The 25,068-nt window shown below is 26.0% G+C and overlaps 2 protein-coding genes across 3 annotated transcripts; one reads left to right on the forward strand and one right to left on the reverse strand.

Moving 5' to 3' along the window:
• Window positions 1-490: 490 nt before the first annotated feature.
• Window positions 491-9,761, reverse strand: LOC122505665 (succinate--CoA ligase [ADP-forming] subunit beta, mitochondrial). Its single transcript, XM_043617443.1, has 7 exons — window positions 9,571-9,761; window positions 5,217-5,476; window positions 4,030-4,192; window positions 2,992-3,256; window positions 2,603-2,907; window positions 2,401-2,520; window positions 491-1,748 (listed from the first exon to the last, which is right to left on the reverse strand). The coding sequence occupies exons 1-7, from the start codon at window positions 9,634-9,636 to the stop codon at window positions 1,578-1,580; spliced, it is 1,350 nt and encodes a 449-aa protein (XP_043473378.1). The 5' UTR covers window positions 9,637-9,761; the 3' UTR covers window positions 491-1,577.
• Window positions 9,762-10,653: 892 nt separating this feature from the next.
• LOC122505652 (UTP--glucose-1-phosphate uridylyltransferase) lies at window positions 10,654-24,838 on the forward strand. Of its 2 annotated transcripts, none has more exons than XM_043617425.1 (10): window positions 10,654-10,837; window positions 18,224-18,460; window positions 18,599-18,781; window positions 18,876-19,081; window positions 20,084-20,159; window positions 22,365-22,511; window positions 22,840-22,978; window positions 23,235-23,372; window positions 23,967-24,133; window positions 24,278-24,838. In XM_043617425.1, the coding sequence occupies exons 1-10, from the start codon at window positions 10,814-10,816 to the stop codon at window positions 24,488-24,490; spliced, it is 1,530 nt and encodes a 509-aa protein (XP_043473360.1). In that variant the 5' UTR covers window positions 10,654-10,813; the 3' UTR covers window positions 24,491-24,838. The 2 variants fall into 2 exon arrangements, with proteins under 2 accessions (XP_043473360.1, XP_043473368.1); XM_043617433.1 differs by lacking the exon at window positions 10,654-10,837 and adding an exon at window positions 15,372-15,586.
• Window positions 24,839-25,068: the final 230 nt, after the last annotated feature.

Below are 25,068 nucleotides of genomic sequence, written 5' to 3' on the forward strand. Positions count from 1 at the left end.
GCAACTTTAAAAATAGAATTAATTTAAAATTTCGTTCACAGATTATTTAAAAAAAATTTTTTTTAACTTTAGTAAAAATACGGAAGTTTAAAAATATCTATAGTTAAAAAGTCGGATTCGTTAACAAATAGTCTGTAAAGAATTATTTCAACTAATCCCTTACATGGAAAAATTAATCAAAAATTTTTGATCTTCAAAGAAAAATCGAAAATGAAATTATGAAAACTTAATAACCATTTTTTCCATATAAAGTTGGCTTTACTATCTAGTGTCACAGTTGAGTAAATGGTGATCTTCAAATAAATTTAAACCTGAAATTCTTTCACCTCTGATTAACTTTTTGAAAATATTTATGGACTGTTTACGAATTATTTTGTAAATTGATGAGTGAATGTCATCGACGAATTTTTGATCAGTACAAAATAATTTTTTGCAAACGCTTTCAGCATTTTCAAAAGATAATTCAAGGGGTAAGAATGTGAAAGTTGAATTCATTCAAGGACACAGTTTATTATTTTAATATTTAATACGATCGTAATATAACACGAATTAAAGATTTAACAGCGTATGATTGTTGTCAGGTGACGTGATTACCGCAATGTTAAGACACTTTTATCGCAAAACAATGGATGGAGCTGGCATTTTTTGAAAGAGTCCAGAATACTCCAGAATAAAAGGCAGAGATATGTGAAAGTTTTGATATTTTTTAATTTACTACTGTAAAAAAATTTAGAAAATGATTAAAGTGTTTAGTGATTAAACTATCACATGCTGTTAAAACTTGAACTATAAATTGGAATTAAATAATCTTAAAAGTAATAATTTTAGTATACGCAAAGAATTGGCCAAAACAAAGTATTACAGTGGCCAAAAACATTGCAGAAATGTCTGAAATAAATTTATATATTTTTGTCTTCTCTGCTTTGTGCTCATAAAATAAACAAACTTTCATAGCAGACAGAAAAAAAAATGAAAACAAATAAAAACGAAGTAAAAATATATAAAATAATTTATGTACGTCTCAATATAATACAAGAAATAGAAATTTCGAAGAGCAAACTAATAATTTAGAGAAAAATTTAACAACAAACATTTAATTTAGAGACGAAAAGTTAAAAGATATTTTCGCTTGTTAAATACGATTCATGTCCAACATTGACAAAGGGACGCCGAAAGTAATTTAATTTTTAATACTGAAAACTACTTTGTTTCTATGCTAAAAAGTAAACAATATATTGATACACAACGAATTATCAATATAATGTGCATAAAATTCTTATTGCTGCAGATCACTTACACAATTAGCTAATGAACGATTTAAGTTCATGTATATTACAGGTATTTTAGTATTACACGAATATTTTTGCATTTGACGAAGCTTTTGCCATAGGGAAAAATTTATCAAAAAAAATGTATCATGCAAACTTCTGGCACGAAAACAAATTTAAACATGAACATGTTTTCTTTTTTCAAGTGCACGATACAATTTCGCACAGATTAATTGTCAAATTCCGTGGGTTTTTTTTTAAAACGCGCAGTAAAATGTAAATCATTTATTATAATAATTGATCCTAGATTTATGAAATTGAATGTAATTCAAAATTGACGCCAACTTTTGCGGAAGCGGCTATTTTCACGATGGTTGACAATTTGACAGCTACTCGTGCAGCCTCATCGAGGTCGTCAACTGGGACGATTTTGAGTCCGGCATTCGCTATGAGAGCTTTGGCTTCGTCGACATTTGTTCCCTGTTAAATGGTAAGTAGTTTTTTAATAGGATAATTGTTTACCATTCAAATTGGCTTTTACTAAATGTTTCGATTATTTTAACTATAAAGAATCATTTACTTCTTTATCTTTTGTTTATTTCCGCCACACAATGTGCCTTTTTCTGAAAATGTGTTAAAAATCTAATATCCGGTTTTTGGAATGTGGAATACGGAATGTGAAATCTGGAATACGGAATAATTTACGTAATAGATCCCCAGGATAGAAAATTCAGGGAATGTTATAAAAAGTACTGAAAAAATATTCAATATCTAGAATTCATAATAAAAATCTGAATTTTTTGTCCAGTAGCCTTTAAAAATATTGAAAAAATAGCATCAGATTCGTAATTAGCATCCTTAAAAACCCCCCGAGTGACGAGTTTCATGCGAATCAAAATTATTCAAAAATAGTCGGCCATATTGGATCCGCCATTTTGAATTTTTTAAATCTGATGTCAGATTCGTGATCAGCGAACTCTTTCAAGAGATATTAGGTTTTGAACACATTTTCAGAAAAAGGCACATTGTGCGCCATGAGAAGAGGCATTGATAAGTGTTCAACTTTCACTAGCCAAAATAGTAAAGAACGAATTTTTGTGCAAAATTCAGGTTCTTTGTTGAATGTACATACCTGCAATCTAACTACAACTGGAATTCGAAGATCGAGTTCTTTGGTTGCTGCAATAATACCTTCAGCGATAACATCGCATCTCATGATTCCACCAAATATGTTAACTAGGAGAGCATCAACCTATTTATATAACACAAATTAGAATTAAATGAAAACTACTGAAAGCTAGTTTGCAATTAAAAAAATATTCTCCGGTTCTTACTCGTGGGTCTGAGGTAATAATTTTAAAGGCTTCCTTGACAGCAGAAGCTGTAGCGCCACCACCAACATCGAGGAAATTTGCAGGCTCTCCTCCATGCAGTTTTATAATGTCCATTGTGGCCATGGCCAGTCCAGCTCCATTCACCATGCAACCAATATTTCCATCCAGTGCAATGTAATTCAAATCGAATTTCGCAGCTTCAACTTCTTTAGGGTCCTCTTGAGACCAATCTCGTAAACCGAATAAATCTTTTTGTCTAAATTCAGCATTATCGTCAAATCTACATTTACAGTCCAGAGCAAAATCTGAAATTAAGGAAAGAATAAAATTTCCCCCTCAACACGAATCAAACATCAACTTTCGCATGAATAAGTAAACTTCTTTATTACATTCTCCTTTGATGTCTTCGGCGAGTGGATTAACTTCCAGCAAAAGAGCATCTTTCTTGAGGAACATTTGATAGAGGTTCATTATCATTTTCGAAATTGAGTCCTTAACATTGTCAAGGCCTAATTTGCTAACAATTTTGTCCGCCTGCGCTTTTGTAATTCCCTTCTCTATATCGATGGGCTCATACATAATGGCATCTGGGTTCGTAGCAGCGACTTCCTCGATATTGACGCCTCCTTGGCTTGAGGCAATTATAACTGGACCCTATTATCATGTAGGAAAATTAATATCGCTTCATTTCAGAGATATGCAAACAATCCAATTCTATGTTAATTCTCATTTTGAGAATTAATAGGATTTTATCAATTTGCACATCACTATTTAATTTCGTTTATATGAGATATTTCACTGCACGTTAATTCTACATGTTTTTACAAATGTGAATTTCAAGAAATTCTTGATATTTGACCGAACAGATTTTTAGCCGAATTGAAAATTTATACAAAAGTTTCAACACTCATTTAAAAGTTTACCATGTGAGTGATTTTCAAATTACCTACATATGTTTTTAAGCTTATTTGTCTTTAGAAAAAATTATTTTGAGGAAAAATATTTATTTAAAAATTTTTTAGTTTATAAGGCATTTTAAATAAGAGCGGAAATTTCAACCAATTACAATAGAGGCGCGAGACATGCGCACCTATGTTTGGTGAGGGTCCCTGGCAACTCTGAGGCGAACCAATCAGAAGCGTGCAATTAGTTCTAACTCAATCTAACCTTGCACTGAAGCTGACTTCCAGCACTTATTTCTTCAGTCTTAAAACTTAATTTAATTTCGTTTATTTAGTCAAAATCTGTCTTAAAAAATGTCAGTTATTTGAAAATCACCGGCATATAAGAATGTTCGGTCAAGTGACAATTCTTAGACTTTTAGTTGGAATAAATCTCATGTTTACAATATTAAAAAAAATATAAGCATTAAATTTTGTAGTGAAATGCCTCATTTGCAGTTTGAAATAAATGCTTGCTCAACTAACACCAAATGCTCTTTCCATCATAACAGCTAAATAGTATTCCTTACGAGGAAACTTTCTTTGCGTAATCATCACAGCGTTGCAAATTCTACCGGCTTCTCCAGTTTGTTTTGTTATTAATAACTTGCCTAACATACTCTTTGCTAGGTCTCTGGCTTCTTCTGGTCTGAAGCAGAAATAAAAATTTCAAATGAACATTAACATTTTTAGATCATTATCAATATGAGCGTTAAGGGAACTAAACTTTCTTGCGCAGAGTTGAAAAAAACAGGTTTCAAAATTTTTTTGTAGAATTGTAAAATTGTAGAAAGAATATTAGAGTTGTTGCAAACAAAATTTTCTTTAACATTGTTAATTATTACATGGAGAGAATTAAAACATTTTTTTCAAAAAGTAGTAAAAACGTTGTGTTTTTAGGTCAATTGTCATTGGGAGGATACGACTTTTCCATTAAAGTTCTGTGGAAAAATCGGATCGACTTTGACATGCTTTTATCACTTAATGGGGATTTAAATCTAATTCAGCAGAAATCGTCAATTTTAATGTAATTCTTTTATCTTATCTATAATTCTGTTAGTTATTACTTTATAACGCGAAGTAATCACTAAATGTATTGCTCTTCTATAGTTTCCTGAAAAGGTTCACTGCCGTTAATTGGTGTACCAATTAGTGAACAATATTGTTATCATACGTTTTTTAATCTCTCGCCTCCGAAAAATTATATTTTTTCTGGGATTTTGTTCAGTTCTTTTGATCTAAATGTTTATGGGTTTAAAAAAAGTTATTTTTTATTTCTTATAGAAAAAAAGGCGCAGACACAGTTCTGTCGCCTGCAGGTTGTCATGGTAACATACAAGAGTAAGAGAGTCATTAAATTCAAATTTGAATTTACTAACTCTCTTACTTTTAGTTACTATGACAACCTACAGACAGGCAGCGCTCTGTTGACATTTTTTGTAACTAATAACAATTGAATTATTGTCCAACTTTCACCAATGAACGAAACTTATAACTATAGTGGCGAAAAATGGTACTAATGATCGTAGGATGCACAAACCTGCACAACGGACACCCCAAAACTTATTTTAACTAGCTTACGGTTCAAAGATATGCAAAATTTGCAATCGCAATTTTTACAATACAATGAATATTTGGAGTATAAGTAAAAAGACATAAAGACAAAAACTTACGTCTCGCACATCTTCACGCCACTGATGTTGGTATCTTTAAAATGACCCTTGCCTCGTCCTCCAGCAAGAACCTGAGCTTTCAAAACTATGTCTTTAGTTTGTAAGTTGGCAGCGATTTTCGCCGCTTCTTCTGGAGTTTTGGCCACGCCAAATTTAGGTGTAGGAATACCAGCTTCATTTAAAAGACTGTAGCTAATGTGTTCGTGTACATTCAAATTTCTTCTCTGTTGCTTCGACAAATTGGTTTTGCAAGCTAAAATCTAGAAATTAATAATTTACTTTATTGATATTTAATATAAGCAATATAACTGTCTCAAATTTTTTTCAAATATTTTTTTTTCTTTTAGTTCTTGTTAAGGAGGAATGGTATAGAAATTCAAAACATTCAGAATCTTTTGATATTTTGGGAAATGATTTGCTTTTATATAATAAAATGACCCACCAAATTTCAGAACTTTTCACTAAATAGTTTACAAGTTATAAATTATTTAATTTAACATTACCTCTTATGGAGAAAGCACGAATTTGCATGTTTATCATTAAAAATTTTATACTTAAAACAATCAGAATTTTTTGTAAAAATTCTATCCTGAAGGTCAAGATTTAAGCTTTATTAATCACGAAGGTTCTTTTTTATTCACTAATTAGTTTAAAAGTAATTAATTAGTTTCTGGAAGAAAACTAATTTTATGACAGACAAACAGAGAAAACGTGGCAACACTGTATATAAAAACTCACATGTGACAGCTGTTTAGTGGTACATAGAACCAAGAGATGGCGCCAAAGGTACCAAAAATGACAAATTTTCATTATTTTTAACCACAGAAATGCAAATCATAACACTTGACACTGTTACCAACGATCAAAAAACAAACTATTTGCATTGCGAGGTTGTCACGATTAAACGCTCATTACAAATTGTTATTTGACAATGTTTATAATTAATAACATTAATATTACAGCATAATAAGACACATATATACGTAATAATAGCATTTTTTCAAAGTTTGCAATGGAACACTCGATAAATCCGAAAATAATCTTGAGAGAATTTCAGTAACTTTTATTTTCTTAGGTTTCAAATTCGTACAGACAGTTACAAAAATTATTTTCTGCTTTTATAAAAAAAATTAATTTGATTAATTTATTATCTTTTCCCTATTTAATATATACTTTTTAATATTCATTGATGTTTAGTTTTATGATTTCAATAAGAAAAACTGCTATATGTAGCTTAAATAACAAAATTACAAATTCCCCTAAATGTCACAAACTTTTGGCCCGATTAGGTATACCATTCCTCCTTAAAATGAGCTCCTATGATTTTTTTCAACATTTTTTTATAAAGCGATTTATAAAAACTTTTACAAAATTTAATATAATTTTCTCTCTTGTCTGATTGTGGACAAACAATAGGGTTTATTTATTTAAAAATTTTTAATTTCAACAAGCGAGAAAAAAAATATTTGCAAAAAATTTGAGATGCAAAAGTAAAATGATTTTCGATTTGGCGTGAAATGACCCATATATTTTCTAAATTAAACAAACCCAAGAAGCAAATCACTCTAAGGTTATGTTTATGTTGTTTTTTTTACCTTAAATAGAAGTTTCTGTTTAATTATGTAAAAATAAAACGAGTTTCTATTTATTATTTTAGATCTAATGAAAACTTAAACACCTGTAGTTTATGTTATGAGTTGATCCTCTTTTTTTATTTTCATTTAAAAAATTACAAACATAACCTCAAATTTTTTGCTTCTTAGGTACCTTACTTCGAAGCGCGTCACATTTCTTCGAAACTAATTAAAATTTTTTTAGTTTTTAGAACAAAAAGAATTATTTTGTTCAGGAAAATTTCAATGCATCAGTAAAATAATTTGAAGCCAAATTCACTTAGACGTTAAAATACATCAAAATATCAGAAATTCCTGTCTATTCCGTTTTAATATTTCGTAATTTCTTAATTCCTTTGAAGTTTGCAATACTTTGAGATAAGTACTTCTAAAATTCAGTATTTATAGTACAGTTTAAATAGCTGAGCGGACAAGCTGCTTGTCTTTGACAATGAAAGTTGAAGGTTCAAATCTTCGGACCGACAAAATTTTTTCCGCTTAAAATATTAAAACGGTATTCGAAAGAATTAAACTTAGCTTCCTTTCGGCTTCTCCAAATGAAAACGAAAAGAATTGGTCAGAAACGAAATTCAAAAGAATTAAAAATTTCGAATTCTTATTAGTTCCACACTTCTTACTGGGAGAATAATTTGTAGTGTGAAAAGATAAAGATTTCTTACTAAACGCGTTGTGTAGTAAAAACGATAACTCTTCTCTACGCGTAATTCTCTTATATTTTTATTTAAATGATTATGAAAACATTGCTAGCTCAGATGATGTAACTTATGTAACTACTTGATTGAATAATTAATATCATTTGCAATCAAATGAACTAAGAGCAAAGACAACTCAATGAATATTTTTTAAAGAAAATTCTATTCAAAAATTAACTCATTTTTAAATTGTTTCAAGCGAATTTAGACTTTTTTTGAAATCGGAAATAAAATTGAAATTTTTCATTAAATAAATTTATGTATTATTTTGTATAATATCTTTTCATTTTTAAATTTCTAAATACGCTTATTTTTCAAATTTAAAAAAAAAATTTTTTCTTAGAAAAATACATTCTTTTAATACACTTGGATCCAGACAATGTTAATTTTTAAAAAACGATGCTAAAAAATGGTCAAACAAAAATATCTTATTTCAAAAATGCTCAATTTTTTAAAGCTTTAAAAATATGTAAATCTACTGATTAAACTTTTAATTTTGTCAAATTTTTTTTATAAAAATAAAAATCACTTTTAAATGACAATAGACTAAAGAAGATGTACAAATATTTTTGAATTTAAACTATAAGGGCTATTTAATGCTAGCCCATTAAAAAACGATTGTAATTAACTACAAGGAAATAAGAAATGAAAAAAACACTAAATTATATACTTTTTTAAAAAAAAGTAAAATAATTTTATCATAAAGGTGTTAGTTATTTAAATATTTTATGAAATTTAAAAAAAGGGAATTTATTTTTTGTATAAAAATTATCTTTAGTCACAAAAAAGGTTCAAAGTCTCTTTTAGACCTAAAAACATTATTTCAGAAATAAATAAAATATTTTTTTAGTTAAAAAAAAGAAAATTAAATATCGTCACAACCTCACATTGTTTTAACCTTTTGATACTAATTTTTATTTTAACCTAACACGATAGACAATTATTATTTACAGATTCGCAATCAGTGTGAAAAAGTCTATTAAAAATGATAAGAATTAATGCGCAATCAGAAAAAAGTTGATTTTTGTTAAACAGTGCAATAGATATTAATATTTATACGCGCGTTGTCAACAAATCAAACTAAGTTGTACTAAGCATAAAGTCGAAAGGTCAATTTCCTAAGCCTGCTAAGTACTTGCTCTAAGTACGTAAAGAGATTTTTAACAGTTTACTGTTTAATTTGAAATTTTTCTCTCTAATTTTTAGAAGAAAATTTTAATGAGTATACAATGACACAGCGACTTTTTTCAACTAAACGTTAAATAGTTCGAAAAATTCTAAAATTTTAATCTCATTCAAGAAAAATAATGAAAGAATTTAAAAAGATTTTTTTCTGGAAAATTAAACAAAAAAAACAACGTTTAATATATTTTTAAGATTTTTAAAAATATTTTTTTTATCTATAAAGCAACTTTAAAAGTATCAAGTTGAATTAAAAATTGTAAAATAAAATACTTGAAATCTAAAAACGCGAATGTTATCAAACACGACTGAGAATTTAATAGTTTATAGCTGAAAAGATAAAAATAAGTGTGACTAACAATAAGTAATAACAAAGGCAAGAATATCAGCTGTTAAACGTCACGATCATTTGTTGACGTTTGAATATACGAGTACTTTGTATGATTTAAAAAATGAAACATTAAAAGGGTGCAGTGGCAATGACTGCAGAAGGGGAGTTTAATTTAATTTATTTAACAATTTACTTTATGCAATTTCATAGTTACTGTTAAAAATCACATTGTAGAAAAAAAGTTGAATAATACAAAAAAATGGAATTTGAAAGAATGATAAAAGTAGGAAGAAAATTTTTGTAAAAATTCTATTTGTACTATTTTTTTCGTACGTACCCTTGACTTAAATCACTTGACCGTGGTGCTTAATTTAGAAGATTGCAAAATGTGTACGAAAATAAAGCTTCCTCTAACTGTCAATTTAAACTTGTTCTTTAAAATGAAATTTTGAAAGAAGTGAATACAGAAAATGGTACTTGTTTACAGAGATATAAAACTGTAAAACTATACAAACCTTCGATCCATTAAATCGGGTAATATTCTCTGCTAATGAGATCGTGCGAGACAACATGGTAGCCATATTTGCTACAAAATAGTGACTGACTGACAATGTAGGATCGAAGTTTATATGCCCCTGCTATATAAATGTTGTAAATAGGCGAGGTTGACTGTCAGTCAAGTGCAAGATGTATTCGTGGCCTCGGGTCCCCACCACGGCTTTATTATATCACCAGAACCAGTGAACAGAGTAGCGTAAAGGCGCTTACACACCTCACATTTTTCCGGTATTCTCAGGTTGCAGTGAACAGAAAACGTAAAACCGAAAGCAAAATTTCATGAGTTGAAGATAATATTAGAGAGATAGTCAGATAGCACTATCCTTTTCGTTCTCATAAAATTCTGCTTTCGGTTTTAGGCGGTATTTACATGCTTGCGTTCAAACTTTGCATTTTACGTTGAGCAGTGAGTGTAACAAGGATAGAAATATATATGTCTTTCTTTCTCTCTCTCTCATTATTCAACGCAAAATGCAGTGTTCGAACCAGGGTTGTGTGCAGTGACCCGTCAGCCGTCACTCGAAGTTTTTGACGTAAATTACATGGGTATTTTTTACATAATTATTGTGTTTAAAATTCTTCAGGTAAAATACGTAAAATACTCATGTAATTTACCTGAGGTATATATTATTACGTTTTAATATACTAGCGCCTAGTCGACTTTGTTGCTGCTTTATTCTTGATTCTATTTTATATTTTTTAATTATTATTTTTTTATTTCTTGTTTTTATATTATTTGAAATCCTTTTTTTTCTTACCTTTCCACCTTACCTTTTGCACTTATTGTGGATTCTCCATTACATTGTTACATATATTTTTCGAGAGTGGGGGGTAATATACGTATGTTACCTCATGTAACATACATGTAACATACGTAGAAAACCTCGAGTTTGTTACATTTACCCATCCCTGCCTTTACAGCCAGGTGTGAATTCGATATCAACATTTTTCGGTAAATTTTTTCTCTACCGACAGAGATATAAAATTACAGCCTTAGTCATTCCAAAAAGAGACGACAGAGTGCGTGCAAAAGTACTACTACTAGTCTGCTACAAATCTCTGATATTTTTTTCTCCCTGTGGTTTTACATTTGGAATGTTTTACTACTAAAATACATGCAATATTGTGTGACCTTTGTTTACATTGGAGGTCACTGAAACACAACGTTATATTTACAGATAAAAAGACAAATTTTTAAAAATGTTGGAAGTCGATGAAAAAAAGGTGAGGTTTTTAAACAAATTGTACAAATAAATTTTATCAAATAGTATTCAAAATTTTCTCTTTTAGAAAAATGTAAAGAAATTAACACTAAAAATTGAAATGGTTGAATGAAAAATTAATTTATTTTACCTGTAAATAATACGTAGGAATATGAAATAAGACCTATGTCAAAGATCCATTTTTCCCCCTTGTCAATTATATTTTAGAGCGGGATAATTTAAATCGGTATTTTAAAATTTTTTTATTCGTAAATACTAAATCCCAAAAAATTTTAGGTTATGTTCATGATCGTTTCATCTTAATTAATGCTGCTGTTTTAAATTTTATATAATAAAAACTAATTTTATCAAATATATTGGATATAATAAGAAATTAACTATCATTAGTTTGCACTGAGAGTTAATTCTCTTTATGAATTATCATTTTAAAATTAACAACCATAACCTGAAATTTTTGGTAGATTGGTACCTTTCACTTTGAAGGGTCATATTTTCTATTTTAGAATTTTAATTAATAAAAATATAACGAAATGTATATTCATCTAGATAAAGTTAAAATTAAAAGAAATTGCGATATCAATGTCAAAATAGAAATAATTCTAGCATTTAAAATTATTTTTCTTGTTTATTTTTTTGTTGTCATTGATTGAGGATAATTTCTTTAAAGGAAATCAATAACATCAAATTACATTCATAAAAAAGCTTAATATTACAAATAAAAGAATTAGAATAATTTGATATATTTTTAAAAATAATATAAAGCTTGATCTACTAACTTTTGTTTTAACTGTATGTTTTTTTAAGGTATCTGGACAAGGAGTCCAAACCAAAAAATCAAATCCAAAGTAAAAAAAAAATAGTTTCACTTTGGACTTATTTTTTGTCCTGGTAAAAAAGTCCAAAGAAATTAAAAATCCAATGAAAAAAATTGAGATATAAAAATTTAAATGGTTGCCTTGAATGAAATTGTCCTTTTTTTGAGTTGCTTATTTCGATAACTGTGAATCGAAAGTAGATAAACTTAACATTTTAAATTTCTAAAAATAATTAAATTAATCGATCAATTAAATTGGAATTATATTGAAAAAAATAACTGAATTTTTGTAAAGAATTTTACCAAAATTGTTGAAAATAATAGTATTTTTTCTTGAAACAATTGTTTTTAAAATTTTATAGAATAATTGAAATTTTTTTATTTACAAAAATAATTGAATTTTTGTGAAGATTTTTTTTATTTGTGAAGAATTTTATTATTTATATTAATAATTGAATTTTTGCGAAGAATTTTATTTTATTTATGTAAATAATTAAAATCCTGCGATTTTAACATTAACATTTTAAATTCCGATTTTATAGCGTAAAAAGTAAAAACGTTGCTTTTTCACATGTTTCATTATTTATTTTGAACGTTTTGATTTATTTTTGATTTTTTGACTTTGGATAATAATTTAATTATTATTAAAGGAATCATCTTGCATTAAAAGGATCGTTTCTTATTACAAATAAAAAAAAATAAAAATAATTTTAATGAATTTTTTATACGCATGTAACACATGAAAAATGGGTTACAAGGTTTTTAATTTTATGAAAGTTTTGGTTCGATGCTAAAAAAATATATTCAATTAAATATAAAAAATAAAAATGTTATTACCTATATTCTTTTTTATTTAAAATAACAATTTTATTAAAGTTTATTAAAAAACAAATGAACTGACATTGGCTTTGCTGGCTTAAATGTAACTCGTCTTTCTAACAAGACGTGTTGTTTTTATTATTGCGTTCTTGTGCCCTTTCAGGTCAAATAGTCTTAATCTCGATGTCAAAGTATCTACTCTAGTTAAAACTTAAATGCATCAACTAAAAGTATATTTTTACGTAAACAGACAAATTTAAAATTTGCTTTTATATGGAGAATATTTATTTTCTAAAACTCATGAGTCTGAATTTTTTAATTTAGCCAAATTTTCATTTTTGTACCTATATTCTGTTTTATTCAATAGAATTATATTTTAAGAATACATTTCTCTTTACTGAATAACGCTTATTTAGTTAAATCTTTAAATCAAAATTGTTATTTTCATAAAATTTTTATTTGTCTAAACTATATTGAAATAAAAATCCTATATTTGATTTCATTAATAAAACTGATATGGAATGTATTAATTATCTTAGTTTCTGATTATTCTCTTGTGAAAGAAATTCAAGTTATGAATGAATAGTTCCTTCTTCCATTGATTTCAATGTTTGTGGCACATTTAAAGAATGTTTACATCAATATACCAAAATAATATTATACTGAAATATTGCTTCGATTTATCTATAAAATAAGACGGAATTGATTTTAAAATTTAATTTTGATCATTTACGTTTTTTCTAATATAATTCTCCTAACTCTGTGCTTCTTCGTAATGTTTGGGTACTATTTTTAACAATTTTGCTGACTCTTTGTACTTTTATGATTTCTGGTATTAAACATTTTTATCGTTTATTAAGATTTTTAGTTTTATTTTTATACCTATTAAATTTTATCTTTTTTTCGTTTGACACTTTTATTATTGTTGACCTTGGATTCAATTATTAAAAACCACTTGTCTAAATGTATTCTTTTTTATTTCCCTTTTTATTTATACCGAGATAGTACCGTAACCTTGCAGCAACATTGTGAATTTGGTCGTGTCTTTTTTGTTTTCCTCCTAAAATATGAAATTACCACGAATTCTAATACCAAACCTTCAATTTTTTTATATTTCTGACAATAATTTCTTTTTTAATAACTTAATTCCTGAAGTACTATCATAAAATAATTAATTCTAAATTATTTAATGAAAAATTTTACTTTTAAATATTTCAAAAATTAATGTATTTTAAAAGAGTTGTGTTTACAATTTTCATAAATAGATCAACTTCAAAAGGTTTCAATTTAAAATTTTAGAAACTTTCAATTTTGAATAAATTTAATTAGAAATTTTAAAAAACATAGATTTTTGAAAAATTTTAATAATTCAAGTTCTCCTGAAATTAGTTACGTTTTTTGATATACATTTAATTAATTATTAAAAATAATGGAGTTATAGAAGAATTTTAGTTAAAAAAAAAAATTGATTTTTAAAAAGTTATTACAAATGATTGTAAAAATTCAATTATTTTCAAAAGTAATAAAATTCTTCGCAAAAATTCAATTATTTACAAATTTTTTATAAATTTCTTCGCAATAATTGTAAAGGATTCAATTATTTAAAAATTTGTTGCTAAAATTTTTTATGAGAATTAAATTTTAAGAAACATTCAATTAGGTATTCGATAAATTATTGATTTTTCTATTGAAATAATTGAATTCTGTAAGAATTTTCTAATAAAAATTGATTTAAAAATGAATTTAAAAATGAATTTCATTTACAATTTTAGATAATGGTAATAATTGAATATTAAAAACATTGCAGCGTGGATTTTTGAAATAATTGAATTTTGGAAATGTTTGAAATTAAAATCTTTGAAAATTTGTATTTTTCATACTTTTAAACTGAAAAAGTATAGGTAATTGAATTTTTTTGAAATATTTGAACTTTTTATTTTCTAATATGTATATATTTAATTGAAGAATTTCCGAATAATCGAAACTTCACGTAAATTTGAGTTGTAATCAAATGAATTTGAAAATTCACAAAGAATCTTTTTAAAAATTATTAAAAATAATTAATTTAAAGAAGAATTTTAGGTAAAACTAAATTCTAGAAAATAATAATTGAATTGAAATGACGAAAATAGTTTTGGAGTAAAATAAGAAAAAAAATTTATCCCTAAAGCTCTTTATAGTCTCGAGATATTTATAAAAATGTAATACGCAATGAAATTTTTTAAAAATGTGATTTTTGAATTCCCGAGGTCAAGAAACATAAAGTGTACGTCAAAAAATAGAGATTGAAAATTTTCGGTTAAACAACGCTTCCATTAGGAAGCAATAATTGTAACGAAAAAACATTTGTCATATATTTGAAACTTTATAATTTTTACGTTCTGACTCGTCAAAGTTTCATTTTACATCATTCAAAAATTTGAGCAATAAAATATGATAAATTTTGTTTAAAAAAATAGTAGGTAATTAAAATATTGATATTTTATCGTTATTAAATAATTAAATTTACGCATGTGTTTTTTTTTGCTTTACATAAAATATGCTATAATTTAGTATTCCAATAAGAACTATTTGTTCAAATAGATAAGAGGAGGCAATTAAAATGTTAATCTCGAACAAAATAAAATATATGTTCTATTAAAGGCAGTTTAAAATTGAGCTTGAAATACTTGAAAATCTAATCAATATTTGAATTCTCTTGTATTTTTTTGAAATGACACTATGAAAGAATATGGAAACTCTTAATCTATCTATGAGATAGTGGAAGCGTTGCGTAAGAAATGCATTTATCATGAATACAATATAAGCTCTTAGCTAATAGGATAAATAAAGAGGGAAAATGATATATCATACAGATGAGTAATCATAATGAATCCATGACTTTATTTAAGTATATAACTGAAAATACTCCGTAATCTGGGGACAGAAATCGAATAGTTCTGTTCAGAGTGTCGTCTGCTTGATAAATATTTAACTCTTCTTTTCAAAAACAATTTTTGGTTCTTCTATTTATTTTTTTCGTTGTCAATGTTTATTTCAACTGTTTTATAAAATCGCGTGTGCAGTGCAAGAGTCCATCAACAATCACATTAAAAAAATATGGATTACTTTCTAGAAGTAGGTTTTTTTTCACTAAAAACAATCATAATGATACAAAAATTTGTTATTATTGTTCTGTTAAACTTTCCGTTGAAATAATTTTATTCATAACTTTTATTTTTTTTGACTTGCTGTTTTCAATTTTATTTAATTTGATGAAATTAAAGTTTTGGGCTCTAGTTTTTTTGCGTACTTGTCAAATTTTCTTTTTGCAAAATTTAAATTTTCACATTTTTTAATAAAAACGTTTGTTGGAAATTATAGAATTTTTAATTTAATTTTAATTGTTTGGGAATATTTTTTGCTGCGAAACTCAGTTTAACTGGATATTTTTCAAAATTAACAACATGTGACTGTTGGGTCACGTGACTGCTGTATAATATTAATTTGCAAACTTTTATTTCTTTAATTTTCCTGTAAAATACTAAACGAATTGAGCTGGGGTGAAATAGTTTTTACATTCATTCAATTGAAGTACTTTTAATTTGGGAAAAATAGTGAGATTAGAATTTCAGACTTTGGCACTTACAGTTATTTATCACATTTTAGCCATTCTCAGAAATTTATTTCTGTAGTATTCGATGTAATTCATGTATTTATGAACAGTTAAGAATTTACAGTTTTTGGAACTTATAATTTCTAGACATTTTAAATTATGTATTTAAAAAACACGTTTTGGCAAAGTGTTGAGTCACTACGGATTTATTGAAATAAAAGTATTTTATCAAAAAGTGTCAATTATCGTCTCTATACACACTAATTATTAGTGAAGGGCATAAAATTTGTCCTTACTTGAAAAAACAGTTCATAGAAATAAATGAAAAATCTTTTTTTTATTTTGACCTCTTCAAGTTATATACTATTTTTGAAATTAATTTTGCAGACTTATGTACAACTATTATTTAAAAATTTTAATGCTAATAATATGCAAAATAATTGACTTGATATAGTTAAGGAAGAAATAAGAATATCAAAAAGTCTTAGATAATATTATTATTAAACAATAAGAATATTTCTTAGTAGAAATTTTCTAATATTTTTAATTTTCTCAAATATAGTTTATATATCTCAGGGTTGCCTCAGGTCAGGGAAAAGTCAGGGACTTTTATTAAAAGTACTGGAAAATATTAAATTTTTAGAATTTATAAGAAAATTCTGAATTTTGGTGTCTTTTCCGTTTGCCTCATAAACTATGAAATTACCACGAATTCTAATACAAAACATTCAATTTTTACTATTTCTGACAATAATTTCTTTTTAAATATCTTAATTCTTGAATAAGAACTATCATTAAATTATTACTTAGAAATTATTTCATGAATAAATTTACTTAAATATTGTAAAAATAAATGAATTTTAAAAGAGTTGCGTTTACAATTTTCATAAATATTGGTGAACTTCAAAAGATTTCAATGTAAAATTTTAGAAAACTTCAATTTTGCTTTGAATGAATTTAATTAGAACTTTTAAAGTACTTAGATTTTTGAAAAATTTTAATAATTCAAATTCTTCTGAAATTAGCTAAATTTGTTAATATGTATATATATATTTAATTTATTATTAAAAATAATAATAGAAGAATTTTAGTTGAAAAAAAAAATAAAATTGAATTTTGAAGAAGTTACAAATAATTGCAGAAATTTAATTATTTTCAAATGTATTAATATTCTTCGCAGAAATTTAATTATAATCAAACATTTTTTTAAATTCTTGTTAAAATTTCAATTATCTTTGAAAATGATAAAATTCTTCTCCGAACTAATTATTTTAAAATTTTAATAAAATTCTGGGCAAAATTTCAACTATTTTCAAAAATATTTACGTTTCTTACAGAGATTCAATTATTTTCATAAATAATAAAACTCATCGCAGAATTTCAATTATTTTTATTACAATTTTAATTGGGTTCCTCGAAGAATATCATTATTCTTAAAAGTTTTATTAAAATTCGTCAAAAGAATTTGACTATTTAAAAATTTGTTGATAAAATTCTTTATGAGAATTTAATTTTGAGAAACATTCAATTATTCAATAAATTTTTTTTGCATTTAAATAATTGAATTCTCGTAGAATTTTCTAATATAGAAATTTATTTAAAAATGAATTTCAGTTAAATTTTTAGAAATAATTGAATTTGGAAAATGTTTCAAATTAAAATCTTTGAAAATCTGAATTTTTCATACTTTCAACTAACAATTCTGTAGAATTAATTTTTTTGAAAAAGTTTAATTGAATTTTTTTTGAAATTATTTGAAGTGTTTTATTTTCTAATATATATTTACGTAATTGAAGAATTTCCCAAAAATCGAAATTTCGTAAAATTAAATTGTAAGCAAACGGATAAATAAATAAATAAATTCGAAAATTTTCAAAGAAATTTTTCGGAAATTATTAAAAATAATTGATTTACAGAAAAATTTTAGTTAAAAATTTTAGAAAATAATAATTAAATTGAAATGAAAATGATTTCAAAGAAGTTACACTAACAATATTTAATAATTTTTAGAGTGAATCAAAATATTCTTTAGAGTTAGGAAAAAAATCAAAATTTTACCTGAAAATCAGGGAAAAGATAAATAGGGAAAAACGAAATTGAATTTTTGTTGACATTAGTTTTGAGAAAAATGAAAAAATTGAATTGTTCTTTGATTACAGCTACGAGGTCATCAACGATGTCCTTCTGACAATCAGGAGTTTAGAGAAAGAACTAAAAAAGATGCTTTTAATCATTTAGAAACTGAACTTGACAGATTACAAGAAACAGCTCCAGGCCCTCTGAAAGAAGCGTTCGGAAAGGAATTCAAAGGTTTTAAACATTTATTTAAGAGATTTTTAAAAGAAGAAGGACCTTCCTTAGATTGGGATCGTATACAAAAGTTACCTGACACGGCCGTATGCATTTTGCACTCTTTTTATTATAACGAGATTGTACTGTATGAAGGATGTATTATTGAAACCTTCACACGGTGCGATCTCTTGGAACGAATCATTGTTATTTTTAATAAAAAATCTGCTTCACAATTATTCTAGATTCAAGATTACTGTAATTTAACTGAGCCGAGTACAGCGGAAATTAAGGAACTTTTAAGTAAATTAATAGTCGTGAAATTAAATGGCGGTCTTGGCACAAGCATGGGATGTCATGGTCCAAAATCAGTGATAACTGTTCGTAACAATTTTACATTCTTGGATCTTACTGTTCAACAAATTGAGGTAAATTATTTGTATTCGCTTCTGATTTAATTAAAGCATTGCTACTGATTTATTTCAAGCATTATTAAGTTTAAATCTATTTTCCAATTTGCAGAATTTAAACAAGACCTACGGCGTAAATGTGCCTCTTATTTTAATGAACTCCTTTAATACGGATCATGATACGCAAAAAATAATCCGAAAGTATAAGAATTTGAATGTTGAGATTCATATATTTAAACAGAGTTGCTATCCGCGAATTTCTAAAGAGTCACTTCTTCCACTCGCTGTAAATTGTAATGTTGATCAAGACTTGGAAGCGTAAGTTATTTTATCTAATTTTACGTAATAGTATATAAAATTATTAGTGTATATCTAATTATTATTATTTTAAGTATTTAATAAAGTTTCAAAATTGGCAATATTCACTAAGGAGGTTATTTTAAAAGCCTTCGTGAGATGAAGATTGCCGTTTTCCATAAAATTCTTCCACACGGTTAGGTTCAAAGAAATCGTATAAGTTCTGTAATTTTTTATATCAAATATGTAAGATGAATTTTCAGTAAATGAGTTTCGGTCTGCCATGTCTTAATCGAGCATCTCACGCATATATGTGTGAACACTAGTCGGTTTAATCTCTTTAGTGCAGATGACAAAGGCCTTTGACATATTTCAAATTTTTACCAGAGATAAACATTGATAATTTAAGCGGCTTTATATCTCTCTTAAATTAAAATTTCAATAGGGGTCAGAATTCGTAAAATTTTAACGAAAAATAAAAAGTATTTTTTTTAAACCGAAATTTTGAAAAAACATATTCTTTTTGACCTTAGGAATGTGTCTACCAAAGAACAGAAAAGAAATTTCTTTTCATAAAAGTTATTGTAAAATGAATTTTTTTGCAACTTTTTTAAACAAAATTTTATTTCTCCTAAATGAATAAACCGATTTAAATGAACCGAGCGGTTTATTTTTTAATAACTCGCGCTTGGTTCATTTAAATCGGTTCATTCATTTAGAAGAAATAACATTTTGTTTAAAAAAGTTGCAAAAAAATTCATTTTGCAATAACTTTGATAAAAAAAATTTTTTATTGAATATTAAAAATAATAGAATTAGATGTTGATAGAATAGATAGAAATAAAAATAGAATTAAAAAATAAAATGGAAATGTTTTTTCAACATTTCGATTTAAAAAAATACTTTTTATTTTTTGTGAAAATTTCACGAATTCTGACCCATAGCACTTTTCAGATACAAAATTATAATTGATAATCACAATTTTTTGTCTTATTTATATGGTTAAGTAATATTTATTTTCAGTTGGTATCCACCTGGGCATGGAGATTTTTATGAAAGCCTTAAAAATTCTGGATTTTTAGATAGGTTTATTCAGCAGGTAAGATTCAACGCTTTTTAAATTAGATAAAGTCTATCTTCATCTGTTTAATTTATTAAATGGGTGATTTTCCACGAGGTGGCATCTTTTGACATGGACCGACCCCATAGTCAACTATGGGGTCGGTCTATGTCTAAAAAGTCAAAGTTGACTCCCAATTCTTCGATTTTGGTGAAACTTCATAATTTTACGGCAGAATATACACCAGTAAAAAGGCCGAAAGCGATTTTAAAAAAATTTTGCATTTATCAGGTTTTCAAAATTTATTTTGAAATTTTGTTGTTGTAGTTGAAAAATTTTATATATACAAACATAACTGAGATTATAATTACAATTGCCGTCATTAAATAATTGAAAAATTTATATTAATACATCAAAATGTATTAACATATAAGTGATTCTCTTGAAACAATTAATTTTTTATTGATATTCGATTAAGTATGAATTTATGAAAAATTATATAACAATAATCGAGATAATCTGTCCTCACGTGAAGATAGTGTTTTTTTATTCCAATTTTTTGTTTTATATGGTCGAAAGTTTAACAGTCAATTTGTAAATAATAAAATAAGTGAAGTAAGAAAATTTAACCCAAATTTCAAAAACTCAATAAAAAGGTGCAGTTGCAATTTTTAAAAATAATTAATTATTTTACGAATTATTTATTTTTGCATTTAAATAATTAAATTCTCGTAGTTGAACTCTGATAAGAATTGATTTAAAGAAGAATGTTAATTAAAAATTTAGAAAATAATTAGAAGTGTTAAAGTAGGATTCTTTAGACATGAATAAATTTTTAAAAGTTTTTAAATTGAAATCAAAACTTCTAAAAAATAATTGAATCTTGGAAGACTTGCAGTTCAAATTTTCATAAAAAATGTTTCAAATGGTTTTACATTAAAAGTATTTCAGGGTTCCTACAGAATCTGGAAATCATGGAAAAGGCATGGAATTTTTAAAAGTTTCTAAATTTTTCCTGTTTTCCATTTTTTCTCTTGAATAGAAATTCAAATAATAATGAAGCTAAATGGCATAAAAGAGAAGAAAAAATGTTGAATTTTAAAAAATCGGTTTTTCGAATTTTTGATAATTTTCGATAATTTTACATTTTTTACCAAAGAGTCGAGACTATTAAATAAGTAAAGTATTTTCCAAGAGCACAAAAATAATGAAGCTGAATGCCATAAAAGAGAAGAAAAAATGTAGAATTTTAAAAAAATCGGATTTTTGAATTTTGAAAATTTTTGATAATTTTAGAATTTTTACCAAAGGGTGGAGACTATTAAATAAGTAAAGTGTTTTTAAAGAGCCCAAATATAATGAAATTAGATTTAAAATTCCACTGGAATTTCGCAAAAATTTGACCTGGAAATCATGGAAAAGGTATGGAATTTTAAATTCGCATTTCTGTAGGAATCCTGTATTTCGAAATTTTTAGCAAATAAAGAACAATAAGTATTTAAATATTTATTTTGCAAAAATGATTGAACTTTGAAAGATTTAATTTGAAAATTCTGAAAAAATTAGATTTTTGAAAAATAGTAATTAAAATTTTTGTGAAAATAAACTTGAATTCCCGAAAATAATTTAAAAGAAATTGATTAAGATTAAAATTTTTGTTTTAAAAAATTATTAATTACATTATTTTTCTTTAAAAATTCTTAAAGTTTTAAAAAATTTTATCAATTTTATTCAAAAATTTTTAAAAAATAATTGAATTTTGGAAGAATTACAATTGTTATTTTTAGAAATAATTAAATTTCAATAGGTTTTGCATTGAAATTATTAAAAACTTTAATTCCTGTGAAAAAATAAATAAGAACAAATTTTTAAATTTTTGTTCAACAAAAAATATTCAGAAATAATTTGTTTCTTGAAAAAATGTAATTAAAATTTTTTAAGAATAATTGTATTTCTGTAAATAGTTTTAAAAAATTGAAACAATTAAAAATTTTGTCAAATTTCATTGAAGTAAACGATTAAATGATTATTTAATCAAAAATATCTTACATTCAAGTTGTTAGAAATATCTTGTCGATTTCTACTCGAGTTGATAATAAAGATTTATTATCATATTATTATTTATTAATTATTTATAATCATGACAAGGCTCATAAATTTTTCAAATTCGGTTTTTTTAAAAATAAATTCTTAGATATTTTCTCTTGTCTATTATTCTAAATTATTATAAAAATATTTTTACAGGGCCGAGATTATTGTTTCATTTCTAACATAGATAATCTAGGAGCTACTGTTGACTTGAATATCTTAAATTTTTTCATAAAAGAAGATAGATCTCAAAATATCGAATTCCTTATGGAAGTAACTGACAAAACACGAGCTGATGTCAAGGTAATGTAACTTTTATTATGTTAAGTTTAGTGTAAATAAATAATGTATGTTTCTAAGATCGCTAATTAAGAGATTTTGAACCTGACATCAAATTTTCGAAATTTAACTCTTAAGAATTTGTGTTTTTTTATAAAATTCTTTGAAATACTCTTTTACTTATTCCTTTTTTTTGATTCTTTAAATTTTATCTTTAATTATGTAAAATAATTAAAATACAAATTTATAGTATGTTTCATTGTACTTTTATTGGATTTAAAAAATATTCTGACAGTTTCGTGATCAGAAAGTATTTACTTTGCGCCTGAACAGAATACTGTTTGTATTTTAGGGTGGAACTCTCATTTCGTATGAAAATAAATTGCGACTTTTGGAAATAGCTCAAGTACCTAAGAATCACGTTGATGAATTTAAATCGATAAAAAAGTTTAAATATTTTAATACAAACAATCTGTGGGTGAAACTTACAGGTATGTAATAAGTTTCCATTTTTCGACATTTAGGTATGTCGTCTAACAAATGAACCATTGTCGTTTATTTCATCAGAATATATTCGCATTAACAATAATTATGTCATAATAACCTCTTTTGAAATCTATTTAACTCATCATGAAGTCGTTAAAGTCAAGCCTAATTAAGATTATTATATTCATTCATTAATTCATTCTTATATCATAGCCTGTTTTATTTTTTGCTTAATTTGATAATTTTTAATTCATGTTTCAGCAATCGATAGAATTCTAAAATCTACTGAAATGAACTTGGAAATAATTGTCAATGAGAAGACTTCCGAAACTGGCTTAAATTTTATTCAATTAGAAACGGCTGTAGGAGCGGCTATGAAATCCTTTGGAGGAAGTCTTGGTATGTTCATCTTTTAAACAAAGTTTTATTAATGAATATTCATTTATCAAAAACTAATTATAATATATAATCAGATTTTTAAAATTCATAATGGCGGATCTAACATGGCCGACTATTTTTCAAGTATTAATCAAAATCGCTTGAAATTTCTTACTTCGGGGTTTTCGTGTTCGCTGATTACAAAAATAGCATCAGATTTACAAAATTAAAAATGTCTGACTTGATATGTTGAATAAATTTAAAAAAAAGTAATTTCGACCGATTTTTTGAAAAAATAATTCGGCCATGTTGGAACCGCCATTTTGAATTTTTAAAATCTGATGTCAAATTCGAAATCAGCGACCCTGAAAACTCCCGAGTAACAAGTTTCAAGCAAATCCAAACAGTTTTTAATTTTTATCCGCCATTTAAAATTTTTAAAATCTGATGTCAGATTTTTAAAAAAAATTTTTAAATTTACTTGAAATCGCTTGAAACTTGTTACTCGGGGGTTTTTGAGGTCGCTGATTATGAATTTGAGGTCAGATTTACAAAATTGAAAATGTCGGATCCAATACAGTGACCGAATATAAACATTGTCATTGTTTTTTTTAGGTATACGTGTTCCACGAAGCAGATTTTTGCCAGTAAAGAAAACTTCAGATCTGTTTTTAGTTATGAGTAACTTATATACATTAAGCAGTGGTTCCTTAGTAATGAGCGCTAAACGAATGTTTCCTACTACACCGTTTATTAAATTGGGCGATAATCATTTTTCTAAGGTGAGTGATGGAAAAATAAAAAACATTTTTAATTTTTATGCACATCCTTCAGCCATTTGAATAAAAATATAATGAATTTCCGTAAGAAAATTCCATTTTTAAAGTAATTGTTTACTGCGACTTAATCAAAGTCTTGTTTCGCAGGTTCAACAATTTCTCACTAGATTTGCGACAGTTCCTGATATTTTAGAATTGGATCATTTAACAGTGTCAGGTGATGTGACATTTGGCAAAGATGTTTCTCTGAGGGGAACTGTCATCATCATAGCGAATCATGGAGATCGTATAGATCTTCCGTCTGGCACAATTTTAGAAAATAAAATTGTCTCTGGCAATCTTCGTATTTTAGATCACTAAATTTAAATATTCACTAGTAGTAAACTGTACCAATGATTTCAAATATCAGTCATAATAGAAAAGGAAGTTACTGATTTGAAATGAGGTTCAAGTCAGGTCAACCTTCTTAAGTACTGACACTATTTTTAAAACTGAAAACTGGTTTAAAAACTGAAAAACTTTTATCGCTCAAATCAATATATATATATATATATATATATATATATATATATTTTCAACTTGATTACAAACTGGTTTTCATATGGGCTTAATGAAGTGTTCAAGTGCAATAACTGTCTCTACGAACTTTGTAAAATATGTTAGTTTGTTTTAAATAATATATAAAAATATAAATTCATATATATGTTATGCGTGAGTCATAGTTATTTCTTTTAACCCTCGGAGAACACACCTTTTTTTTAGATCATTTTTCAATGCTCAATCAATTTTGAACTTTTCATCTGACCAAACTAAAGAATTTTTTAAAATATAGTTTAAACTCTGTAAAATAAGTCTGTATACTTGAAAATCCTTATTAAGAATATTAAAAAATAGATAAAAATAAGCTTTTCGTAAAAAAGGGTTAATGGTGGACAGAA

The sequence above is a fragment of the Leptopilina heterotoma genome, unplaced genomic scaffold (assembly GCF_015476425.1).
Source record: "Leptopilina heterotoma isolate Lh14 unplaced genomic scaffold, ASM1547642v1 Lhet_113, whole genome shotgun sequence".
NCBI classification, from domain to species: Eukaryota; Metazoa; Arthropoda; class Insecta; order Hymenoptera; family Figitidae; genus Leptopilina; species Leptopilina heterotoma.

Coding starts and splice junctions, on each gene's coding strand:
- LOC122505665 (XM_043617443.1), bottom strand. CDS start 9,636: ATGGCTACCATGTTGTCTCGCACGATCTCATTAGCAGAGAATATTACC. Junction 2,908..2,991: donor CGAAGACATCAAAGGAGAAT/GTAATAAAGAAG, acceptor CCTTAATTTCAG/ATTTTGCTCTGGACTGTAAA. Junction 1,749..2,400: donor CAGTTGTAGTTAGATTGCAG/GTATGTACATTC, acceptor ACCATTTAACAG/GGAACAAATGTCGACGAAGC.
- LOC122505652 (XM_043617425.1), top strand. CDS start 10,814: ATGTTGGAAGTCGATGAAAAAAAG. Junction 18,461..18,598: donor AAAAGTTACCTGACACGGCC/GTATGCATTTTG, acceptor CAATTATTCTAG/ATTCAAGATTACTGTAATTT. Junction 24,134..24,277: donor GCGATAATCATTTTTCTAAG/GTGAGTGATGGA, acceptor CTTGTTTCGCAG/GTTCAACAATTTCTCACTAG.